Below are 22883 nucleotides of genomic sequence, written 5' to 3'. Positions count from 1 at the left end.
TTCCTCAACAACTTAAACAGAAATACCACGAGATCCAGTGATCCCACTTCTGGGTGTATACCCAAAAGAAGTGAAAGCAGGGACTCAAGTATTTGTACACACATGTTCATAGCAGCATTATTCACAATAGTAAAGAGGTACAGAGGCAACCCAGGTGTGGTGTATTCATACGTATTGGTTCCCTAAGGATTCCATAAGAAAATACCACAGAGTGGGTGGCTTCAACAACAGAAATTGATCTTCTCATAGTTCCAGAGGCCTGAAATCTAAAATCAAGGTGCTGTCAGCGTTGGTGACTGGTGAGCCTCTCTTCCCAGCTGGTAGGAGGCCACCTTCCTGTCATGTTCTCAAATGGCTTTTCCTCCATGCAGCTGAAGACAGAGAGAGGAAGATCTGATGTCCCTTTCTCTTCTTATAAGGATATCAGTTCTATGAGATTGTTTTAGCACCTCATTTAACCTCAGCTACCTTCTAAAGGTCTGGCCTCCAAATACAGTCACACTGAGGGGTTGGGACTTCAACATATGAATTTGGAGGTGGGAACAAAAATTCAGATCATAACAACATACAATGCAATATCATTTAGTCTTAAAAAGGAAGGAAATTGAGACACATGCTGTGATATAAATGAAACTTGAGGACTAATGCTAAGTACAATAAGCCAGTCACAAAAAGACAAATACTGCACGATTTCACTTAATGAGGTTCTGATTAAAGTGGCAGTTGCCAGAAGCTAGAGGAAGGGAGAATGGAGAGTGAGTGTTCAATAGGGACAGAGTTTCCGTTTTACAGGATGAGAAGGTTCTGGAGACGAACAGCATGATAGCTGCACAACAATGAGAATGTACTTAATGCCACAGGGCTGTGCACTTTAAAATAATCAAAAGATAACTTCTGTTATGTTTATTTTAACATGATTTTTCTTCTTTTTTTTATTGCATTTTAGGTTTTGGGGTACATGTGAAGAACATGCAAGATTATTGCATAGGTATACACATGGCAGTGTGATTTGCTGCCTTCCTCCCCATCACTTTTTAACATGATTTTTTTTTAAAGAAAAGAATGAGAAAAGCACTCTGACATTAAACCATTCATGTTTTAATATGCGGCCCCAAATGGCACTCACTCTAGGTGGATGTATTCCTCCTGAAACCAATTTAAACACACACACTTACCATGTTGTCACGATGTGCTGCCAGCCTATCAGTCACTAGTTTAAAAGTCTGCATTTTATGCTTTTTCTTTATATTGGCTTTTCCAATGTGTCGGATGGGTATTTCATCATTTATGTCAGGGGTTCCAATCTTTTGGCTTTTCTGGGTCACATTGGAAGAAGACTTGTCTCAGGCCACACATAAAATACACTAACACTTACCATAGCTGATGAGCTTAAAAATAAAACTGCAAAAAAACTCATGTTTTAAGAAAGCTTACAAATTTGTTTTGGGTCTCATTCAATGCCGTTCTGGGCTGCATGTGGCCTACGGGCCACTGGTTGGACAAGCTTGATTTACATCTACCTTTCCATAATTCTTAAATTTTCATGATGCATTGCAGCTTAATTTTTTCCATCTGTTATAATTACAGTGATGGTAATAAAATTACATTTTTACTGAATTACAGGAAAATCCATTTTGGGGTTTCCTAAGTCCTGCAAGAATGTAAATAATTTAACGATATCGTCAGATGTTAACTGACTAAACTAGCAGAATGGGAAAGTCCCAGATTTATTTTGCCTCTGTCTCTTTCCCTTCCTTGACTAGTATACATATGCAAGGAATGCCTGTGTCCTAACACACAGTAAAAATTTGTGAATTAATGAATATATGTGTGTATTTGCATGTTATGAAAATAATTTCTTTACTGAAGGAAAGGAAAAATCCAATGCCTCATGCAAACCAGTTATGTGCAGACCTCTAAGGAACATATTTTACGATAGCATTACATTATTGTGGGAATAATTCAGTTTTTAAAATACAGCTAATAAGTTTTCATTTGGAAAGAATTATTTTCAGGTGCAACAAAGCATTTAGAAATAAAATTTAATTCAGCATCACTTTATCCCTTTTGAAAAGCAAAGACAAAAGCAGCTGCAACTTTCTGAGCATCTGCCCTAATGCTTTTGCACATGTCGTATACAAGTTTCAAGATTTGCTAGATCAAGGAAAGAAAAACAGTCTATTCTATTAGAAAAAAAAGATTTGGAACAAAGAAATTTAGCTTTTTACAATGCTTTGCTTTGTAATTTATACATAAATATGAATAATATACATTAAAATACTGATAAAAGATTAAAAACTTAGAATTTTGTGCAATTAGAATGATTAATGATTATAGCTGTTTAAAATTGATAGTAAGTGCTTAGTACATGTGTGACATGTTGATGGATGAGAAGGTGGCAGAAAGAGAGAAAACTTGGCCCAGTCCTCAGAAAGCTTATAATCTAGCTAAGAAAAGAGTCTTATGCACTGAATAATTAGAGCAAAGCTGGGTGATCCCGCCTTTCACTGAAAAAGAAATTCAGAGAAGGGTGTGGTCAGTGGTCAGTGTGTAGTAGTCATGGAATATGTGGTACTGAGCAGGACTTAGACTGATGAAGTCAACACACAAGTTTAAAAAATTAGAATTTGTGGCCGGGCGCGGTGGCTCACGCCTGTAATCCCAGCACTTTCGGAGGCCGAGGCGGATGGATCACGAGGTCAAGAGATCGATACCATCCTGGTCAATATGGTGAAACCCCGTCTCTACTAAAATACAAAAAATTAGCTGGGCATGGTGGCGCGTGCCTGTAATCCCAGCTACTCAGGAGGCCGAGGCAGGAGAATTGCCTGAACCCAGGACAGAGGTTGTGGTAAGCCGAGAGCGCGCTGTTGCACTCCAGCCTGGGTAACAAAAGCGAAACTCCGCCCCGAAAAAAAAAAAAATAGAATTTCGAATAAAAAAAAATACAAGTATACAATCAAATATTTGTGAAATGTGGGGATGGGAATCTGTTACATTTTCCTGTTCTCTGTGTAAGAGACATGCAGTGTAAAGCAGATTTCCAAAATCACTGCCAATCTCTATTAATCAGACCCTTATGACATCCTATTGATCCATATTTAAACACCTCCCACTTCAAAAGCTTACAACAGAGGAAGAAATTAAAGCTACAACCATGGGCTAATTAAAGCGATAACCATGGGCTGATTAAAGCGATAACCATGGGCTGAACTCCCTTTAACCCACTTCTTATTCTGCTGTTCACAAATGAAAACATAACATTACTTTTGCTCCATCAGGTGTTACTTTCTCATGTTAGTTATTATTGGGGAAAATCCAGCAATCTAAAAATGACAGATCTTTTTCTAGCTCCCAATTTTCTAGTTAACAAAAAGTAACAGGGATTAAGTTGGTTATTTATTTATTTTTCCTTGTCTCTTAGGGAGACTTTCTAGATGGTTATCTCTTCTATTTTATTTTTCTACCTTTTCTTTGGTTACCCCTTGTGGTTGCAGCCTAGCTACTTCAAGCGTGTTTGCCAGCTAAAAAAGGCTACAGTGGGAGTCTAACTGGGCTTTCAATCTCGCCTTTTTGACAGCAGCCTGCCCCTCACAGGGAGACACCAGGTGAGCCGCAGATGGGCCACTGGAGAAGGAGATACATGCATTCCGTTTCAGTTGCGTGATTCCCTCCCATTACTTCCCACAATGCATCTGTAACACCTTTACTTTTCCATTTCTGCTAGAAAGCAAGTCCCTGTCTCTTCCAAAGGACAATAAGCGTAAATAACTACCACCCTGTAAAGCTCTGCGGGGAGCAATGAGATGGGAGGGGCCCGGGTGATTGGAGTATGGATTGGAGGAAGCAGGTGGGAGCTGTTTCTCTGAAATCTGCTTCTAGATGTTGCTCTCAGCAGTCCTTTACTAGTGAGCAAATAATATAAATCATTGAGAAAGTAGTAACAGAAAAATGTTAGATGGGAAAGGAAAAAGATACTATGGAGGACTCCTCTCCTTTCCATCAACATACCCTATTCCAGGCAAAGAAAAAGTGAGCAAAAATAGTGTTCAATGATAGTTTTTTTCTGCACTGTGTTTTTGTGCTATTATTATTGACCCAGGTGAAGGATAAACAGTTATTCAGGGTGACTCTCTGGATAGAAGAGTCAATCAAACATGTAAGTTAGTACCTATGAACAGTAAGACACACACACACACACACACACACACGCACACACAAAGGCCTTAGACTGCAAACTTCTCAAGCCCCTGCAAATCAGTTCATTCATTTACTCCTTCATCCAACAGTTTTTTTTAAGAGACAGAGTCTCTTAAAAGCTGCAGTGCAGTGGTGCAATGAGAGCTCACTACAGTCTTGAACTCCTGGGCTCAAGTGATTCCTCCCACCCTACGTAACACAATGCTTTTAGTGTACTCTGTGTTGGGCTGTTCCGGTATGTCCTATATTTCCTGTCTCCCTATCCTTTAAAGCTGGAGCCAAAAAGAGAGTTCCAAAAGTCCTGGTTCCCCTGCTGGAGTTGCCCAAATAGGCCGTTTCACAAGAAAATTTCTGTCAGTGATATACCCAAGTGGATAGTTCTCCAATACCAGTGCAGGAACGTGATTCAGTTGCTGGGGAACAAATGGCTCAGAGCCAATGAGTCAATCCACTGCAGGCTTGAGAATGGTAAAAAGGAAAGCATGAAGCAGCTTACAAGATATACAGGGAGGCAAGACAACGCCAGGTGTGGGCTAGAATAAGAATGCATCATACAAATCTAGGAGTACTGTGTCTGCTTCAGGAGTGGATTGGGATGGTCCAGGCGTTGTCAGTGGGCTTTAAAGTTGTCTGCCAAGCTGGAACCCATGAGGATTACTGGAACCCAAAGAGGTCTCTTATCGCCTCCATCTCTTTGCAATAGTAGAAGAGAAAGAAGCTATGGAGAGATAAGCAGGGAGTGGGTGGGGAGTAGGAGAGGTTAAGGGTCTATCAGTCATCTGGTGAGGGCAGGAGATAGCAGAGATCAAAACATTTGTGATCCCTTTTAATTAACCAACTACAGGAATGACTGTTATGGTATAAGTTGTCTTTGAAGCTGCCTTATATTTGCTCAAATTTTATCTACTCAGCTATGTCCAATTGAGATGTGACAAAATGAGTGCCTCACTCCGAAGCATCCCTGCCCTTGGACCTTCAGCCCCTGGGCGGGTTATAGGTGAGGGAGTCTTTTCCTTTCCAGTTATCTGCGGAGCTCCCGTATGCCACCTTCTGTGAACTCTGAACTCTGCTTTAACAGATGGTCCTTATTTTTCACACAACACAGAATTTTACTAAGGCCACTATTGCAGCCCCAAATGTATGCTTCAGCTTCCAAACATTGAAGCTAAGGCACTCTGCCATTCTTTTGGGGGCTCCACAGTGGTGAAGCAACGGTTTCCATGTATCGTTTCTGTCTGTGGTTCTGTCACTTCATCACACAGAAATGACTGGAAAAACTCCCATACAAATTTGGAGATAACCTGACTTAATTAAAAGTCAGATGTTATACGTAAATCTCACAATCTTCTAGAGTCATCCTCCAAAGCCATTAAAACACAGGTACTGTAAGAGGCAGCCGTAACGGCCAATTGGAGAAAGCCATTCACATTAAGATGCTGTGGACCAGGACAAATGTGAGCCTCCATCACAAAAGCACAGAGGCAGAGGCTTTCAGTGTCCCATATTGATTTGTGAATGAGCAGCTTCTCCATGCTGATGCTCATGCCTCAGAGTGCTCCCAGGTGAGCAGCAGCAGGGAAATTGCTTATTTAACCATGATTAATGGGGTTCTTGACCAATATATAGAATAATGTAAGTAACTTCATACTTTATGGTCTTCACACACACAATCCATATATATAGACAATAATTCCACAGCATCTTCCTTCCTTCAGAAACAGACATAGAATCAACACTACAAGATCTACTGCAAATCCTCATTTTAATCTCTATCTTCTGAGTAGTTTTATGCCAGGGCCAATGATATTATTTATTTTTAGCTCACTACAAGGGAGTCTAAGATACTCAGTTTGACAAAATAAATTCCCAAGATCTGTAACGGATTGTTTTGTATACATGCAGACAAGAGGAGCTGGCATTCCTCAGGACATTTCTATTCCTCCAAGGGTGTGTATACCCTGGTGAGTGGTGGTGATGAGTGGTGAGTTTGGTTCAGTGGTGGATCTTGTGTTCTAAGTGGGCTACAGAATCCTCAGAAAATGAAATAAATGAAATCGACCATGTCGGTTCCTTGGTATGATCTGGAATCAGATCGTTTTATTTTTTTAACTGCTTTATTCAGCCCAGATGATCAGCATGCCTACTTTGCTCTGTTTCTGTTTTGTGAAAAGAGGGTGGTGATAGCTACTTAGCTTGTAAATGGAACTTTGAAAGAATCTGGAAATCCCTAAAAGAAAGAGATGTGGGAGGTATTGTTTCCTTGCAATGAACACAGAATTTGTGTAACCCGAATGCTACCAGCATTTATTCACTCATCTTCCCTTAACTTCAGATTTGTTTGCATGAGTTTTGACTGCTTAGATTCCTAATTATCCTGTCACCAGTGCCGTCATTCATTAGGTGAATTCCATTTTTCTATCATCGTTTATGGAATGGTATTATACACACTGACTTCAATAATTAAGTTAAATAATAATTACAATTAAAAGGATGTTGCCATCCTTTTAATTTTTTAAATGTGGGCTTAAAAAAAGGCAGTGGTTGCAAGTCAAGCCTTCTGATCTTCCTCCTCAAGTTAGATGGTAAAGAGCGGTAGACTTGGAGCATATGTGAGCTTCAAGGAGCGAAACAGGCACAGCTCCTACTGCTCTTGGGTCTACTGTGTCTCCCACAGTGTGTCATGGACTGCCTGCATCACAGTCTCCTGGAGTGCTTTTTAACATGCAGATTCCCAGGCCCCCAAAAACAATCTAGGGTATAGGGGCCCGAGGCTCTGCATTCTTAAGTGTCTCCATAAGTGGTTCTTACGAATATTACATCTTGCTCTGCAGTGCCGTAGATGTGGGATTGCAGTTAGCTCAGAGTCCCCTACAGGAAGACTGTGATGGTTAATACTGTGTGTTAACTTGACTGAGCTAAAGGATGCTCAGAGAGCGCGTTACATATTTTTCCTGGGTGTATCTGTGAGGGTGTTTCCAGAAGAGGTTAACATTTGAATTGGTAAACTGAGGACAGAAGACCCTCTCACCCATGTGGGTGGGCATCATCCCAATTCCTGGAGGGCATGAATAGAGCCAAAAGTAGAAAAATGGAAAATCTGTGCTCCATTTGGACCCTCAGACATCAGTGTTCTTGGTTCTCAGGCCTTCGGGTTTGGAGTGGAACTGTGCCACTGCCTTTCCTGGTGCTGCAGCTTATAGACAGCAGATCATAGGATTTCTCCCCCATCATCACAGGAGCCAGTCCCTCGTTCGGTATATCCTATTGGTTCTGGAGGACCCTGTGGTTATGTCACTTCCTCTCACAAAAATGACTGGACAAATTTGGAGATAATCCGACTTAAATTAGATTTGGAGAGAATCTGACTTAAATAAAAGCTAGATGTTATGACTAAATCTCACAATCTTCTAGAGTCATCCTCTAAAGCCACCAACAGAACGGCTGTATCACAGACAGAATGTTCAGAAAGAACCCAAAAACAGAATTGGGTTCACATTTTTTTTTTTTTTTGAGACAGAGTCTGGCTCTATCATCAGGTTGTAGTACAGTGGCACGATCTCAGCTCACTGCAACCTCTGCTTCTCGGGTTCAAGCAATTCTCCTGCCTCCACCTCCCGAGTAACTGGGACTACAGGCGCGTGACGCCACACCCAGCTAATTTTGTATTTTTAGGAGAGACAGGGTTTCACCATGTTGGCCAGGATGGTCCAGGATGGTCTCGATCTCTTGATCTCGTGATCCACCCACCTCGGCCTCCCAAAGTGCTGGGATTGCAGGCATGTGGGCTTACATTTTATGGCACACTGTGTCTCTTTTTTCCTCAGTAACCACCCTTGCCTCCATTTATGCATTTGTGAGTTTTGATCATTGTTTAATAAACCTAGAAGCTGCTGCACTTGTTCCAGCCACTTCTTGTTCCTGGCTGTGCCCTCAGGTCTCCACTCCTCCAGTCCAAGAAAGTCACCTGATTGCCAAGAATAAAACTTAGAAATAAAGGAGATCTCTTCTCTCCTCTACCAGGCTTCCCAAGGCTGTTGTAGATCCTTTTCAGAGCTACAGTTAGGCATCATCCTGACTAGGAAGGAACTAAGTTCTACTCAGACTTAGCTTGGAAACAAAGTAGCTGGATTTAGTGTGATGTTTGTCCGTTTCAATCCTTACTATGGAGCAGGGGCATCCATCAGTTGTTCATTTCCTCCTCTCAAATGACCACCACTCCTGTCCTGTCCTTTTGAGAAAGTATCTCCTTAATTTTAGAAAGTACTGCCTCAAATAAATGATTTGACCAACTAAATGATTTGATGTCTTTTTCAGTGCCATTATTCTTAAAGGCATGGATAATCTTCTATCCACTGCAGACTTTTCCCTGAGGTATATTTTTCTAAAAGGTGATATCTTTGGTCAAAGGGGGCTTTTAATAGGCACAGTGAAAGGTTCTACCTTTTCTGAGATAATTGCTGGCAACTGGGATTAGCAAGACAGTGAGGCACTTTATCCTTTATCACGTGCTGTGAATGAAATTGACTAGGACCATACACAGCAGGAGTTAAGGGTAAAGTGCTTCCTTGCTGTAGTTCAGCACTTGCTACCTCTCCTCTTTCGGAAAAGGGAAAAAAGAAAAGGGAAAGGGACTCAGGTAAACAGACAAAATGAGCCTGTAGTTACAAGCCTCCCACTAGAACACCTTAATGAGATTTTTCTTTCTTACTAAGAAATGACATGGAGTTTTCATCAACCAATATTATGTAAACTAATGAAGTTTACAGGCAGAATTCCAAACTCAGCTATTCTACAGTAAAAAAAAATTTTTTTTTTCAGATAGAGTCTTGTTCTGTTGCCCAGGCTGGAGTGCAGTGGCACAATCTCGGCTCACTGCAACCTCTGCCTCCCAAGTTCAAGCAGTTCTCCTCCTCAGCCTCTTAAGTAGCTGGGACTATAGGCACCTGGCACCACACCTGGCTATTTTTTGTATTTTTAGTAGAGATGGGGTTTCACCATGTTGGCCAGGCTGGTCTTGAACTTCTGACTTCAAGTGATCTTACCCACCTCAGCCTCCCAAAGTGGGATTACAGGCATGAGGCATCATGCCCGGCCTCTACAATAAAATACTTTTAATGGAACTTGTTTTTCGTTAATGTTATTTAGATCAGGTTTATAAGAAAATCCAAAAAGCCAGTGTTTATCAGGTTAATAATTAGCATCACAAATAACTTCATCTTCTAGGCCCAATAGCCATCAGTTTACTTATATTGCTTGTGATGTATATCAGGTGACAATATACATAGACATATTTAACACATGTGAAGTCTACCACATGCCAGACACTAAGTACTCTGCACAGAATACTGCACTTAAAACCCCATGAGGTAGATTTTATTATGACCATTTTACAGGTGGTATAACCGAGACAGACAGGTAAGTATCTTGTCTAAGGTCACAACAATAAGTAAATGGTGAAGCCAGAATAGTTTAGATCTTTGCTACTCAAAGTGTGGTCCTGGATCTAGCAGGGTGGGCATCACCTGGGAGCTTGATGGAAATGCAGACTCTCAAGCCCAACCAAGTCTTGCTCTGTCACCCAGTCTGGAGTGCAATGGCATGATCTTGGATTTGCAGGTGGACAGCAAAGGCTTTGATGAATATGTGAAGGAATGAGAATAGCTTTGAGAAAAATGGGCACAACGGCCAAACCAGAGTTATCATCATTTGTGATGGCAAAAACCTCACCATAAAAACTGAGCACTTAGACAACAGCAGAGTTTTCTCTCTAGGAGAGAAGTTTGAAGAAACTATAGCTCATGACAGAAAAACTCAGACTGTCTGCAACCTTGCAGATGGAGCATTGGTTCAGCATCAGGAGTGGGATGGGAAGAAAAGAACAATAACAAGAAAATTGAAAGATAGAACATTTGTGGTAGTCTGTGTCATGAACAATGTCACCTGTTCTCGGATCTATAAAAAGGTAGAGTAAAAATTCCATCACCACTTTGGACAGGACTAGCTATAAGAATGAACAAGCTCAGTTAAATGAGCAAATCTCCATACTGCTTCTTTTTGTTCGTTACTGTGTTCAATTATCTTTATCACAAACATTTTACATGCAGCTATTTCAGTGTTGAATTAATTAGGATTATCCATTTGGTTAAGAAATAAATGTTTTTGTGCTAAAAAAATAAAGAAGTGATATTAACACAACCTACAAGGTATCAACTTTGGGAAATTAAATCAAGTCATGAAAAGGCAAATAAATCCTCCTCCCATCTTAGCTCATGCATATACATACATTTACATATATTATATCCATATATTTACTTATGTTATATATTTACATATATCTATATTTATTTGTATTTATATTTATGCATATATAAAACAAAAAACAAAAAAACATATGAAGATAAGACAAAGCTCTTCCTTAGAATTCCTATTCTAAGGGGTTGGTTCAGGTGCTTTTCAAATGGATGGCAGCAACAGATTTTTTTTTCTGCAAATCACATTGTGTTGATTTAGATGACTATCAATTTAAGGTAGGATTAATTTGGAGCTACTTTCACCTATAGATAAGGCTTTCATGTAACTCTTATGGTTTTGTAAAAGTAATAATACGTTTTATAAAAATAACAGTGTTTGGTGGAGGAAAATGAATAAGGTCTCCCACTTCTGCTGTTATGATAGAAGTGCCTAACATCTAATATGCCCTCAGTAGGCAAATGAATCACTGCAACTGGATATGATTAAGCTAACTAGATATTTGGCAATTTTGTTCTAAATAAATGGCTCATTATGTTCTATCAGAAGATCATTTCCCACTCTCTTAGCTTTTATTATTTTTGAATAGGCTGAAGAATCATGGTAAGGATATATGTATATTGTCTGCACTATATCTTCAAATAATAGAACAGATTTTGATTTAGAACAAACTGCATGCTGTGACAACAGAATAAAATGCAGATTAAAATAAAATGCAGTTTAGTCAATCAAATATGGCAGTATCATTAAGGTGCGTAAGCTTTTGTCATGAATCAGTTTTTTAAAATCTGAAAGAGTTGCCTTGTGGATTATAGTGCAGGGACTTAAGCTGAATTTGCAGTAGGGCTATTTTATTATTTCTTCAAACAGGAAACCACAGACAATTCAGTGTGAAGTCACTTTCTATTTTTAAAATAATTGAATCTGAGACATAACTATTAGTATGACAGTTTCACAGAGCAAAAAATAAGATGAATAAGTGGGTCTGAAATGCTGGCTAATGGAGCAATACATTTCAAAATTACATATACATTTATGTACTTCTCCTACCACTTACAGTTTCATTCATCATATCGTTTTTTGGCCATTTCCTAGAGAGTATTTCCAATTCTAATGTATTTCTAACAGAAATTTCCTGCTGTGATCACTCCTTTGTAAGGTAGAGTTCTGTAATATTTCTAGTTTACATGAGCAGATTGTCTAGTAGATCTATGATGGCTGACTAAATATATTAATACTTTTATTTAGTCAGTAATCTGGATGTAAGGCACATAAATACCCCATATAAATAGGAAGCAGGCAGAGGCTTCCATCCTTCTGATCAAGGCTGTGTGGCCTTCAGCAAGTCACTTAACTTACCTGAACCCTGAGTGTTCCCATGTGAAAAAATAGGTGAAATTAGAACATCTGTTATAGTAACTTTGTAATTTTATGTCCTATATTAACTATTCCACAACTATATTTAATTTGGGCCAAGTAGGAATTAATGAAGAAAAATCTGAATTAAAGAATGTATTTTTAAGTCAATGTAATTTTTAACCCTTTTTTTCTTTTGAGATAGGGCCTTGCTCTGTTGCCCATACCGGAGTGCAGCTTCAACCTCCCAGGCCCAAATTATCCTCCTGCTCAGCCTTCTGAGTAGCTGCAACCACAGGTGTGCACCACCATACTCAGCTAATTTTTTTATTTTTATTTTTTGTAGAGATGAAGTCTCTCTGTGTTGCCCAGGCTGGTCTCAAACTCCTGGGCTCAAGTGATCCTCCTGCCTCTTCCTTCCAATGTGCTAGGATTATAGGTGGGAGCCACCGCATTCAACCCAAGTTTTAAACTTTAAAATTGCATAGGACCTAGGACTAGGTAAGCAAATGATGTCATTTGTATGTAAACAGATGTTTTAAAAATATATAACCGTGCTCTAAAGTATTTTTAAAATTTTCTTTATAATTTTGTTTATAAGGTTTTTGTAGTAAAATCTTTGTAATACAAAAATAACATTATCTAGGCCAAGCGCAGTGGCTCACACCTGTAACCCGGCACTTTGGGAGGCCAAGGTAGGTGGATCACTTGAGCTCAGGAGTTTGAGACCAGCCTGGCCAACATGGTGAAACCCCATCTCTACTAAAAATACAAAGCTTAGCTGGGTGTGGTTGCACACACCTGAAATCTCAGCTACTCAGGAGGCTGAGGCAGGAAAATCGCTTGAACCCAGGAGGCAGAGATTGCAGTGAGCTGAGATCATGCCACCACACTCCAGCCTCGGCAACAGAGCAAGACTCCATTTCAAAAAAACAAACATTATTTATAAAATCTTCCCACTATGTCATTATACAACTTAGCAAATTGGTAGTAAAACTTCTATGGAAAAATAGCCAGCAAATAAATGTTTTAAAAATACAGATGAGGCTGGGCGCTGTGGCTCATGCCTGTAATCCCAGCACTTTAGGAGGCCGAGGTGGGTGGATCACCTGAGGCCAGGAGTTTGAGACCAGTCTGGCCAACATGATGAAATGCCATCTCTATCTCTACTAAAAATACCAAAAATTAGCCAGGCATAGTTGTGGGTGCCTATAATCCCAGCTACTCAGGAGGCTGAGACAGAAAAATCTCTTGAACCTGGGAGGTGGAGGTTGCAGTGAATAGAGATTGAGCCATTGCACTCCAGCCTGGGCAACAAGAGTGAAACTCCATCTCAAAAAAAGAAGAAAAAAACAGTACAGATGATTAGCTTGCATTATTAGATTAAAACTCACAGTTATCAAAAACATGAAATATAGAACTCACAACAGCATTTGACTGTGGGAGGATTGACTGCGAAAGGACATACAGGAACTTTTTGGAGTGATAAAAATATTCACTATCTTAATCTAAAAGTGTATACATAAAGATACTCCCTTTGTAAAATGTCATTAAGCTGAAGACAAATTAATGTGCTTACTAGAGTATATGTTATATATCAACTTTTTTAAAAGGCTTTGGATCCACTAATAGTTTTTTCAAAAAGAATTTCAATCCCTTTATTAATTGAAAACTAAATGAATTCCAAGATCCATCTGCAATGTAGGAAGTAACTTATGCTGTAACTATGATACTCAAAAAGAAGAGAAATGAGTGGAAAACAAAACAAAACATATGGCTGAGTTTTGTGTAGTGTTATGTGAGGTAATTTTTCTTTATTTCTCAGGGTTTTTGGAATTGGATTTGTATTTCCTTTGGATGCCACACTATGCTGTGATGGATATTTAGATTGAGCAAACCAACTCTATTATGTTCTGATTATGCAATAGATTATAAGCTTCTAGAAAAAAGAGAACTTTTTTCATGTATATTTTCATATCCTCCAATGCTCATGGCCAAGTTTTTAGTATTTAATTGGATTCAATTTGTTAAATTGGATTTCAAATATATAGGATAAAAAACTAGCATCAAAAATGTATTTTAAAAGGAAATACATCAAAATTTGATAGAAAAATAAGACTTGATGAGTGATCAAATTAGTCAAAATATACCAAAGTAGTCAAAGTATACCAGATAAACACATACTATGAATCACCACATAAAATAATAAAGTCTCCATAGAAATTTTTAAAAATGAAAATTAAAATAACTGTAGTTATCAATAATAAATTAGTGTTGGCTGGGTGCTGTAGCTCACACCCATAATCTCAGCATTTTTGGAGGCCAAAGTGGGCAGATTGCTTGAGCCCAGGAGTTCAAGACCAGCCTGGGCAATATGGTGAGACCCCATCTCTACAAACATACAAAAATTAAGCAGGTGTGATGGCACATGCCTGTAGTCTCACCCACTAGGGAGGCTGAGGTAGGAGGATCACCTGAGACCAGGGAGGTGGAGGCTGCAGTGAGCCATAATCGTGCCGCAGCCCTCTAGCCTGGTTGACAGAATAACACCCTGTCTCAAAAGAAAAAAAGAAAAAAAAGAGTAGTGTTATACTTATGCCAAGAGAAAGCAAAATTTCATTAATTAAATAATTAATTTGAAAAGGAGTCTCACTCTGTCACCCAGGCTGGATTGCCATGGTGTGATCTTGGCTCACTACAACCTCTGCCTTCTGAGTTCACGCGATTCTCATGCCTGAGCCTTTTGAGTAGCTGGAATTACAGGGGTACACCACCATTCCCAGTAAGTTTTTGTATTTTTAGTGGAGATGGGGCTTCATCATCTTGGTCATACTGTTCTCAAACTCCTGACCTCAAGTGATCCACCTGCCTTGGCCTCCCAGTTGCTGGGATTATAGGCCGTGAGCCAAATGTTTGGCCAACATTTTACTTTAAAATTAAATCAGAAATTAATAACAATCCTATGAAACCCTTAAAAGTGCTCGAAAGTAACTCTCAGAATTGCTGCAAAATTTCTCAGTATTTTCTCATCCTCCTATATATATTTTTTTTAACATCGACATCCAAAATAATGTTTTAATGATTTCTCATGATATGTTATTGTCTGTTAATTATTAACAGGGACAAGATATTTTTCATGTTTTTATTACAACTAAGCAATATTTGCATAGATTAAATCAATCTTTTGTTTGCCTAGCCTGAGTACTTCACTTAAACTAATGTTTTTACGAAATTTAAAAACAGTTCCAAACATGGAGGAAAGAGCTCCAAGCCTTAATAGGTTAGAAAGGTAGAAAGTGATGGGCCTTATAGGAGTTATAATTACTAATCTTGAACAGCTTAAAAGTTTGATTTCTGTGAATTGACTGGAGTATCATCTAAGACACAAGTATCCCTAAAGAGTTGAACGTGGCTATAATCAAGTCTCTAGAGCCAAATTCAGTTTACAGAGAATAAAAGAACAAGTTAAATGATGTGAGAAGGAAGCAATGGACAAATTCAGATTGTTGGACATTTCTGCTGATAACTGATCCAGTTTCTGCAACAAGTAAATGGCAGGGAAAAAAAAGAAGGGAAGACTGGCCCAATTTAAAAGAGACAAAAAGAGAAAACATAGCTGAATGCAATGTATGTTGGATCCTTATTCTCAAAATCAACTGTAAAAATACATTTTGGAGACAATCAGGAAAATTGTATTTATTTATTATTTATTTTATTATTATTATTTTTTTGAGACAGTGTCTCACTCTATCACCAGGCTGGAGTGCAGTGGCACGATCTCAGCTCACTACAACCTCTGCCTCCTGGGTTCAAGCAATTCTCCTGTTTTGTATTTTTAGTAAAGATGGGGTTTCACCGTGTTGGCAAGGATGGTCTCGATCTCTTGACCTCGAGATCCACCCCCTCGGCCTCCCAAAGTGCTGGGATTACAGGCATGAGCCACCACGCCCAGCCAGGAAGACTTTATTATGGAGTTGTTAATTACATGATGCCAAAGGATAGTTATTAATTCTGTTAGGTGCAATCAGGGCAATGTGGCTATGTAAGAATATGTTCATATTTTTTGAGATGCACAATAAGATATGTAAATGAAATAATATGACATCTGGGCTTAAAATATTTTGCACAAGAAAAAGACAAGAGAGATGTGAGTCAAATGTGGCAAAATTTTGATAAATGTTGAATATGGGTGACAGGTAAGTGGGAGTTCATTGGTGTGTGTTTTAAAATAGTCACAATAAAATTTGTAAAAGGCAAAGGCAAAAATGGATTGACATATCCTTACTGAAAGTAAATAAAAATGATTTTAAAAAATATTGGCAGGGGCAGGTTGTGGTGGCTCATGCCTATAATCCCAGCACTTTGGGAGGCTGAGGCAGGCGGATCACTTGAGGTCAGGAGTTCAAGATCAGCCTGGCCAATATGGTGAAACCCCAACTCTACTAAAAATACAAAAAATTAGCCGGGCATGGAGGTGTGCCTCTGTAATTCCAGCTACTTGGAAGGCTGAGGCACGAAAATCACTTGTACCCTAGCAGGAGAGATTGCAGTGAGCTGAGATCATGCCACTTCACTCCAGCCTGGGCAACAGAGGGAGACTGTCTCAAAAAAGAAAAATTGATGGGCTTTAAATACATATACATTGTTCATCGTATACACAATCCTCTAAAGCTTGTGGTATTAATAAGTTATACATCTGCTTGTATCTTTCACCTGCTAATTCTGCTTTCTATAAATATACCACAAGATAAGAGAACAAGAAAAATAATTTATGCGAAGTATTCACATAAATTTGTAACACTGAAAATTAAGAAATTGTAAAATACAGGAGGCCATGAAGCTAAGTATTATATGTGAATACAATGAAAGACAGAAATCCATCAAAGGTGACAAGAATTTGAACTATGTAAATACATAAAACTAAGCAGATACACTGGCATCAGTTATAAGAAATTTTAAGTATTAAGACCCTTGCACAGTCCCAAATGACAGAAAACCCAACCCAAACTGGCTAAGGAAAAGAGGAAATTTATTGGCTGATTAAAATTAAAAGTTTAAAAGGCACAAAAATCTCTCCAGAATGGATTATAGACCTAAACGAAAACATAACATTGTAAAATGTCTGAAAGAAAACACAGGATAAAAATCTAAGTGACCTTGTTTTTTGGTGATCGGTTCTAAAATGTAGTATCAAAAGCAAAATCCATAAAAGAAAAAACATGTTTAGTTGTACTTGATTAAAACTTAAAGTTTCGTCTCTGTGAAAGACTATGTTAAGAGAATGAAAAGACAAGTGATAGACTGTAAGAAAATTTTTTTGTGAAACACTTATAAAACATTTGCATCCAAAATATATACAAAACTTGGGCTGGGCGCAGTGGTTCATGCCTGTAATCCCAGCAATTTGGAAGGCGGAGGTGAGAGGATTGCTTGAGCTCAGGAATTCGATACCAGCCTGGGCAACATAGTGAGATCTTGTCTCTAAAATACACACACACTCTCTCTTAAAACTCAACAATAAGGAAAAAAAATTATTAAATAGGCAAATATAAACAGATACCTCACTAACAAATATATGCAGCTGGCAAGTAAGTATATGAAAAGATACTTAACATCTTTGGTGATTAGGAAATTATGAACTAAAACAAACTATGATACAACTACACACCTGTTAGAATGGCAAAAAGTAAATAGACAATACCAAAGACTGACAAGGACACGAAGCAACAGAGACTCTGATTCATTGCTGATGGGAATTTTTATAAAATAGTATAGCTAGTTTAGAAGACAGCTTGGCTTAACATACGATCCAGCAATTACTCTCCTAGGCATTTCTCAAATAGATTTGAAAACATATCCATGCAAAAGCCTGCACTTAAATGTTTATAGAAGCATTTCTCACAATGGCCAAAAATTGGAAGCCACCAAGATGTCTTTCAATAGGTGAATGGATGAAAAAAAAAGTGACACATCCAAACTGTGAAATATTACTCAGTGATATAAAGAAATAAGCTATCAAATCACGAAATGATATGGAGAAACCTTAAATGATATTGATAAGGCAAAGAAGCCAATCTGAAAAGACGACATACTGTATAACTCCAGCTTTATAACATTCAAGAAAAGGCAAAACTGTAGGACAGTGAAAAGATCAGTGGTTGCCAGAAGCTAGGGGGAAAGGGAGGAGGGGGGAATGAACAGGTGAAGCCCAGGGGATTTTTCAAGTGGTGAAACTGTTCTGTATGGTACTATAATGGTGAATGCCTGGTCTCAGTAATTTGTCAAGACCCCCATATGCTTTATAGCATAAAGAGCAAACTTAATGAATGCAAATTTTTTTAAAATTATTTAGGAAATCATGGGATTTCAGGAAGGAATTCAGACTGTGACAAGAAATCTACTAACAAGTGCATAAAACGTTACCGAAGAGGCTAGCGAGAAACTGCAGGCCTAATTAACTTTGGAAATGAATCGAGTTTGTAAGAATAAAGGCAAAAGAATTGCAGATCAGCAGTGCACCCTAGTTGATAAAGTTCTTCTCACAGGAGTAAAAAGGGGATAAGAGTGAGGAAAGAGATGGTTTTCCCAAAGCCCGGTGAGTCACAAGAAAGGGAGTGGATGAGATGGATGATGAGCAACACAAATCATAAATGCCCACCATAAATAATGCATTTGATTATTTTTCTGTAACATTGTAAAATATGCTCACAATTTGGAAAAGAAAAAAAAAAAGGCCAGGCACGGTGGCTTACCCCTGTAATCCCAACCTTTTGGAAGGTCAAGGTAGGCAGATCACTTGAGGTCAGGAGTTTGAGACCAGCCTGGCCAACATGGTGAAATGCCATTTCTATTAAAAATACAAAAAAAAAAAAAAAAACCCAGGCATGGTGGCGCCTGCCTATAGTCTGAGCTACTCAGGAGGCTAAGGCAGGAAAATCACTTGAACCTGGAAGGGGGAGGGGGCAAAGAGCCAAGATCATGCCACTGCACCCCAGCCTGGGCAACAAGCAAGACTCCATCTCAATAAATAAATAAATTGGAAGAAAAGGAAATAAGATGAAGTTTAGTTTATGTCTTATAGACTTATTACAACTAGTCATATTCTATTTTTTAGATTTTATTATAATTTTGCACACAATGTCCAAAATATTTAAAGTTGAAGGAACAAAACACACACCAATAATTTTACTAGGTTTAATGCATATCTTGCTCAAATTTTTATCAATCAAATATGTCGTTTATAATGTTATGAGAAATTTAAATCAGTAATAATAAAAATTTGATGAAATGTATGTTTGTCATTACATCGAAGAAGTTTCTCTTGCACAAACCATGAAAGCTATGCTAATAAAAATAATCCTTTGTGAAAGTTACCTCAAATACAGTGACAACTGCTGTGTTAAAGACATGCTTACGGCGACAAGATATCGATGATCACACTGAATGGGCATAATGAGATAGCAGTATCATGTAAATTAAACATAGGTGGGCCAGGTACCGTGGCTCACACCTGTAATCCCAGCACTTTCGGAGGCCAAAGTGGGCAGATCACCTGAGGTTAGGAGTTCAAGACCAGCCTAGCCAGCATATTGAAACCCCCGTCTCTACAAAAACGCAAAAATTAGCTGGGCATGATGGTGGGTGACTATAATCCCAGCTACTAGGGAGGCTGAGGCTGGAGAATCACTTGAACACAGGAGGAGGATGTTGCAGTGAGCTGAGATCATACTATTGCACTCCAAACTGGGCAACAGAGTGAGACTCCGTCTCAAAACAAAAAACAAAGAGATTTTTTAAAAAAAGTGATCGTTTCATTGTTATGTCCATCATATACAATCATATATGTGAGAGAAAAAGTTAAGTTTAGATCTCCTTGTGAAAACATACACAAAAACTATTTACCTGTAAAAATCATTTGTTTTCCCACAGTAGTAGATGTTGGCTTTTGGCACGATACAGATGCCATGGCTAAAGTCTTAACTGTACTACTGGATTTTCTTCTTCAGCGTCTTCAAATCAGTTAAGCTGCACAGAAAGAACAAAAGACTCTGCAGTCCTTCCTCTCCCTGCCTGTGACCTGAACCAGGTGGTTGCTAAGGACTCTTTGACAGGGAGATAGAATGTTCCTCTTAGCAGAGTTCTGCGTTCCAATCTCCAAGCGCATAGAGATACTGCTATAGCCTTCCCAGAACTTGCATCCAGTAGTAACTTTTCCTTATTTGTCCACATCAAGTTAAAACACACTTGTTCAGGTACTAGAGCCAGTATGTGCTTATGTCTCAGATCACCCGGTAGGCTCAATCACCACTGTCTTTCAACATTTCACAAAGAATGTCTTGCAGAAATGTGTTGGAGCAAAAAACAAACAAAGATCCCCCACAAACCATGGTTAAATATATTTGACAAACACTGGCAAGATAAAATACAGTAAAAAAATAACAAATAAATGAGATAATTACCCACACAAATATATATAGATATATTTTGTCTCATATTTCAATCCCTCCTTAAACACTGCTTGTCCTTGGGTCTGTCAATTTATTTGTGGTTCTCAATCTGTGCAATGCTTTTTCATAGTTCTGAGCCTCTACACATACAATTTGCTCTTCCTGTAATGTTGCTATGCAAATATTTCTTGTCCTCTGACAGCCAATGTCACATCCGCTCTTCTAGGAGGATGTCTGCAGGCACAGCTAAGTGCTTTCTTCTTCGTGTCCCTTCAACCTCTACAGCACTGTGTTTAGACCTATCTTTTTAACTCACCACATTAATTATTTGTCTATTTTATTGACCTCCCCACTAGACTCTGACTTCTAGGAGTTTATAATAAAAGCATACTTATTTATATTTCAATTTCCAGAGACTGGTATGCAATAAATAGTTAATAGATGTTTGTGGGATGAATAAATGTATGAACAGTAATCCTAGCTTGCACAGAAATATATTGACCACCTGATAATCCATTGAAGATAAATTCTAACAGTAATTTTGTATTCAACACTAAATATATGGAGTTCTCTACTGTAAATGTAATACCTTTTACATGTTGATAATTAAAAGAAAAACACTATATTAACTCTGAAAAGGCTTACAGTAGGCTTATGGTAGGCAAAGAGATGTGCTACCCAGATAGGTTCCCTTTCAAGGAAGGGCTTGTAGCCCAGCTGGGGGAAGGATTGTCAGCAGACAGCGTCCAGCTGTCAGCACTTTCAGTGACTGCTTTAGCTGCAGAGAGCTGCCTCCTCTGCCTGAGGTCAAGCCTTTTCCAGGGTAGCCTATGTCAGGTGATTGGTATCAAGACCAGTCATTTCTCATCAGGTTGGTCAAAGCTGTGTTGAGCCCTTATCATAGTTGTTCTTCTTCCTCTGATCAATTCTGCTTCCTCTCCTTTCCTTTCACAGGTATTGAACCCAAATTACCACCTTGCCCTCAACTTCAAGAGAACCTGACCTGAGATAACTAGAAGCGTAAGCACATATGCACAGATGTATTATACAAGAGTGCTTCTCATTTTAACCACTCAACCCTTCTAGCCAGAAACTGTATATTTTCCCCCAGTGTGGGCAACTAGTCAGTCACTGTTGTGTTACTGATCTTTGCTGTCATTTTATTTGGTCCTGACCTGCACTGCACTCTTCTTTACCTCCCTACTGGTCTGCTACAGTTTCAGAAGCTTTCCTACTCTTTCTGTGGTTAATTAATTCTGGTTCCTATAGTCAAGGGCTCTCTATCTCTAGCTGAAAGTATCTTTCTTTGAAAAGTTCCTATTTGTGTCTTTGGAACTAACATTTTCCAAGGTACCCGACTTTGGACATTCCTAGAAGAGAGAAGCCTGCAAACATCACTTGTGGTCTTAAGGATGCTGAGAAGAGAAAGGAAGAAGGAACCTAAATGAAGAAAATAATTATTTGGTAAACAAGGCAGAAAATAAATGAGATCGGCCAGGCACAGTGGCTCACGCATGTAATCCCAGCACTTTGGGAGGCCGAGGTGAGCAGATCATGAAGTCAGGAGTTCGAGACCAGTCTGGCCAACATGGTGAAACCCCGTCTCTACTAAAATACAAAAATTAGGTGGGCGTGGTGGTGTGCACCTGTAATCCCAGCTACTCAAGAGGCTGAGGCAGGAGAATCACTTGAACCCAGGAGGAGGAGTTTGTAGTGAGCTGAGATCACGCCATTGCACTCCAGCCTGGGTGACAGAGCAAGACTTTGTCTCAAAAAGGAAGAAGAAGAAAAAAGAAATGAGATCTTGGTTTTTGTTGGAAGACATCCCATTAATCTTTCATGGGAAATGTGGGTTTCTGCTTTGCCATGGAGACTGTTAGAAACTTTAATCTGTTGCAGGCTTAGGGTCAGCCATTCTGATGGCAAAGGCTGGAGGGAAGCGAAAATATGAGAGAAGAACCAGATAGTTCTTCTTCACAAAATTATTCCACTAATTTGAGATATATTTAGGTTCATTTGTTTTGTGTCATTTCACTTTTTAGAAATTTAAAATTTTATTTCTCAAGTAACATATTTACATAGTTTCAAAGTAAAATCCTTAAGGGATAGTCAGAGAAGTCTACCTTTTACCCTTGTTTCCCCTTCCTGTTCCCTCCTTTTTCTCTTGCAGGAAACATTTTTAAAAATATAACTACAAGGCATGGCACACTGGCTTACTCCTGTAATCCCAGCACTTTGGGAGTTCAAGATGGGTGAATTGCTTGAGCCCAGGAGTTTGAAATTAGCCTGGGCAACATGGCAAGACCCCATCCCTACAAAAAGTAGTTGGATACAGTGGTCTGTGCCTATGGTCCCAGCTACTCGGGAGGCTTAGGTGGGAGGATCACTTGAGAGCCCAGGAGTTTGAGACTACAGGGAGCTGCACTGCAGCCTGGGTGACAGAGTAAGACCTTGTCTCAAAAACAAACATATATATAAACCTATATATGGAGGAATTATATATATATATATATATATATATATATATATATATATATATATATAATTATATCTTTACCTTTCCTAAATGGTAACATACTGAACATACTGTCTTTTACCTTGCTTTTTTCTCCATAGCATTACATAAAGATA

At 38.8% G+C, this 22883-nt stretch overlaps 1 protein-coding gene across 4 annotated transcripts in view; it reads right to left on the bottom strand.

Moving 5' to 3' along the window:
• The window catches only part of SPMIP2 (sperm microtubule inner protein 2), a 181868-nt gene extending 161968 nt beyond the window's left edge, over positions 1 to 19900 (bottom strand). For all 4 annotated transcript variants that reach the window (XM_054252847.2, XM_035292790.3, XM_008992538.5 and 1 more), the window contains exon 1: positions 19708 to 19900. In XM_054252847.2, coding sequence (XP_054108822.1) covers positions 19708 to 19771 — 64 coding nt within the window. In that variant the 5' untranslated portion in view covers positions 19772 to 19900. The remainder of the gene's footprint in view (positions 1 to 19707) is intronic.
• Positions 19901 to 22883: the final 2983 nt, after the last annotated feature.

The sequence above is a fragment of the Callithrix jacchus genome, chromosome 3 (assembly GCF_049354715.1).
Source record: "Callithrix jacchus isolate 240 chromosome 3, calJac240_pri, whole genome shotgun sequence".
NCBI lineage: Eukaryota > Metazoa > Chordata > Mammalia > Primates > Cebidae > Callithrix > Callithrix jacchus.
This window is presented reverse-complemented; position numbering and strand designations above follow the sequence as displayed.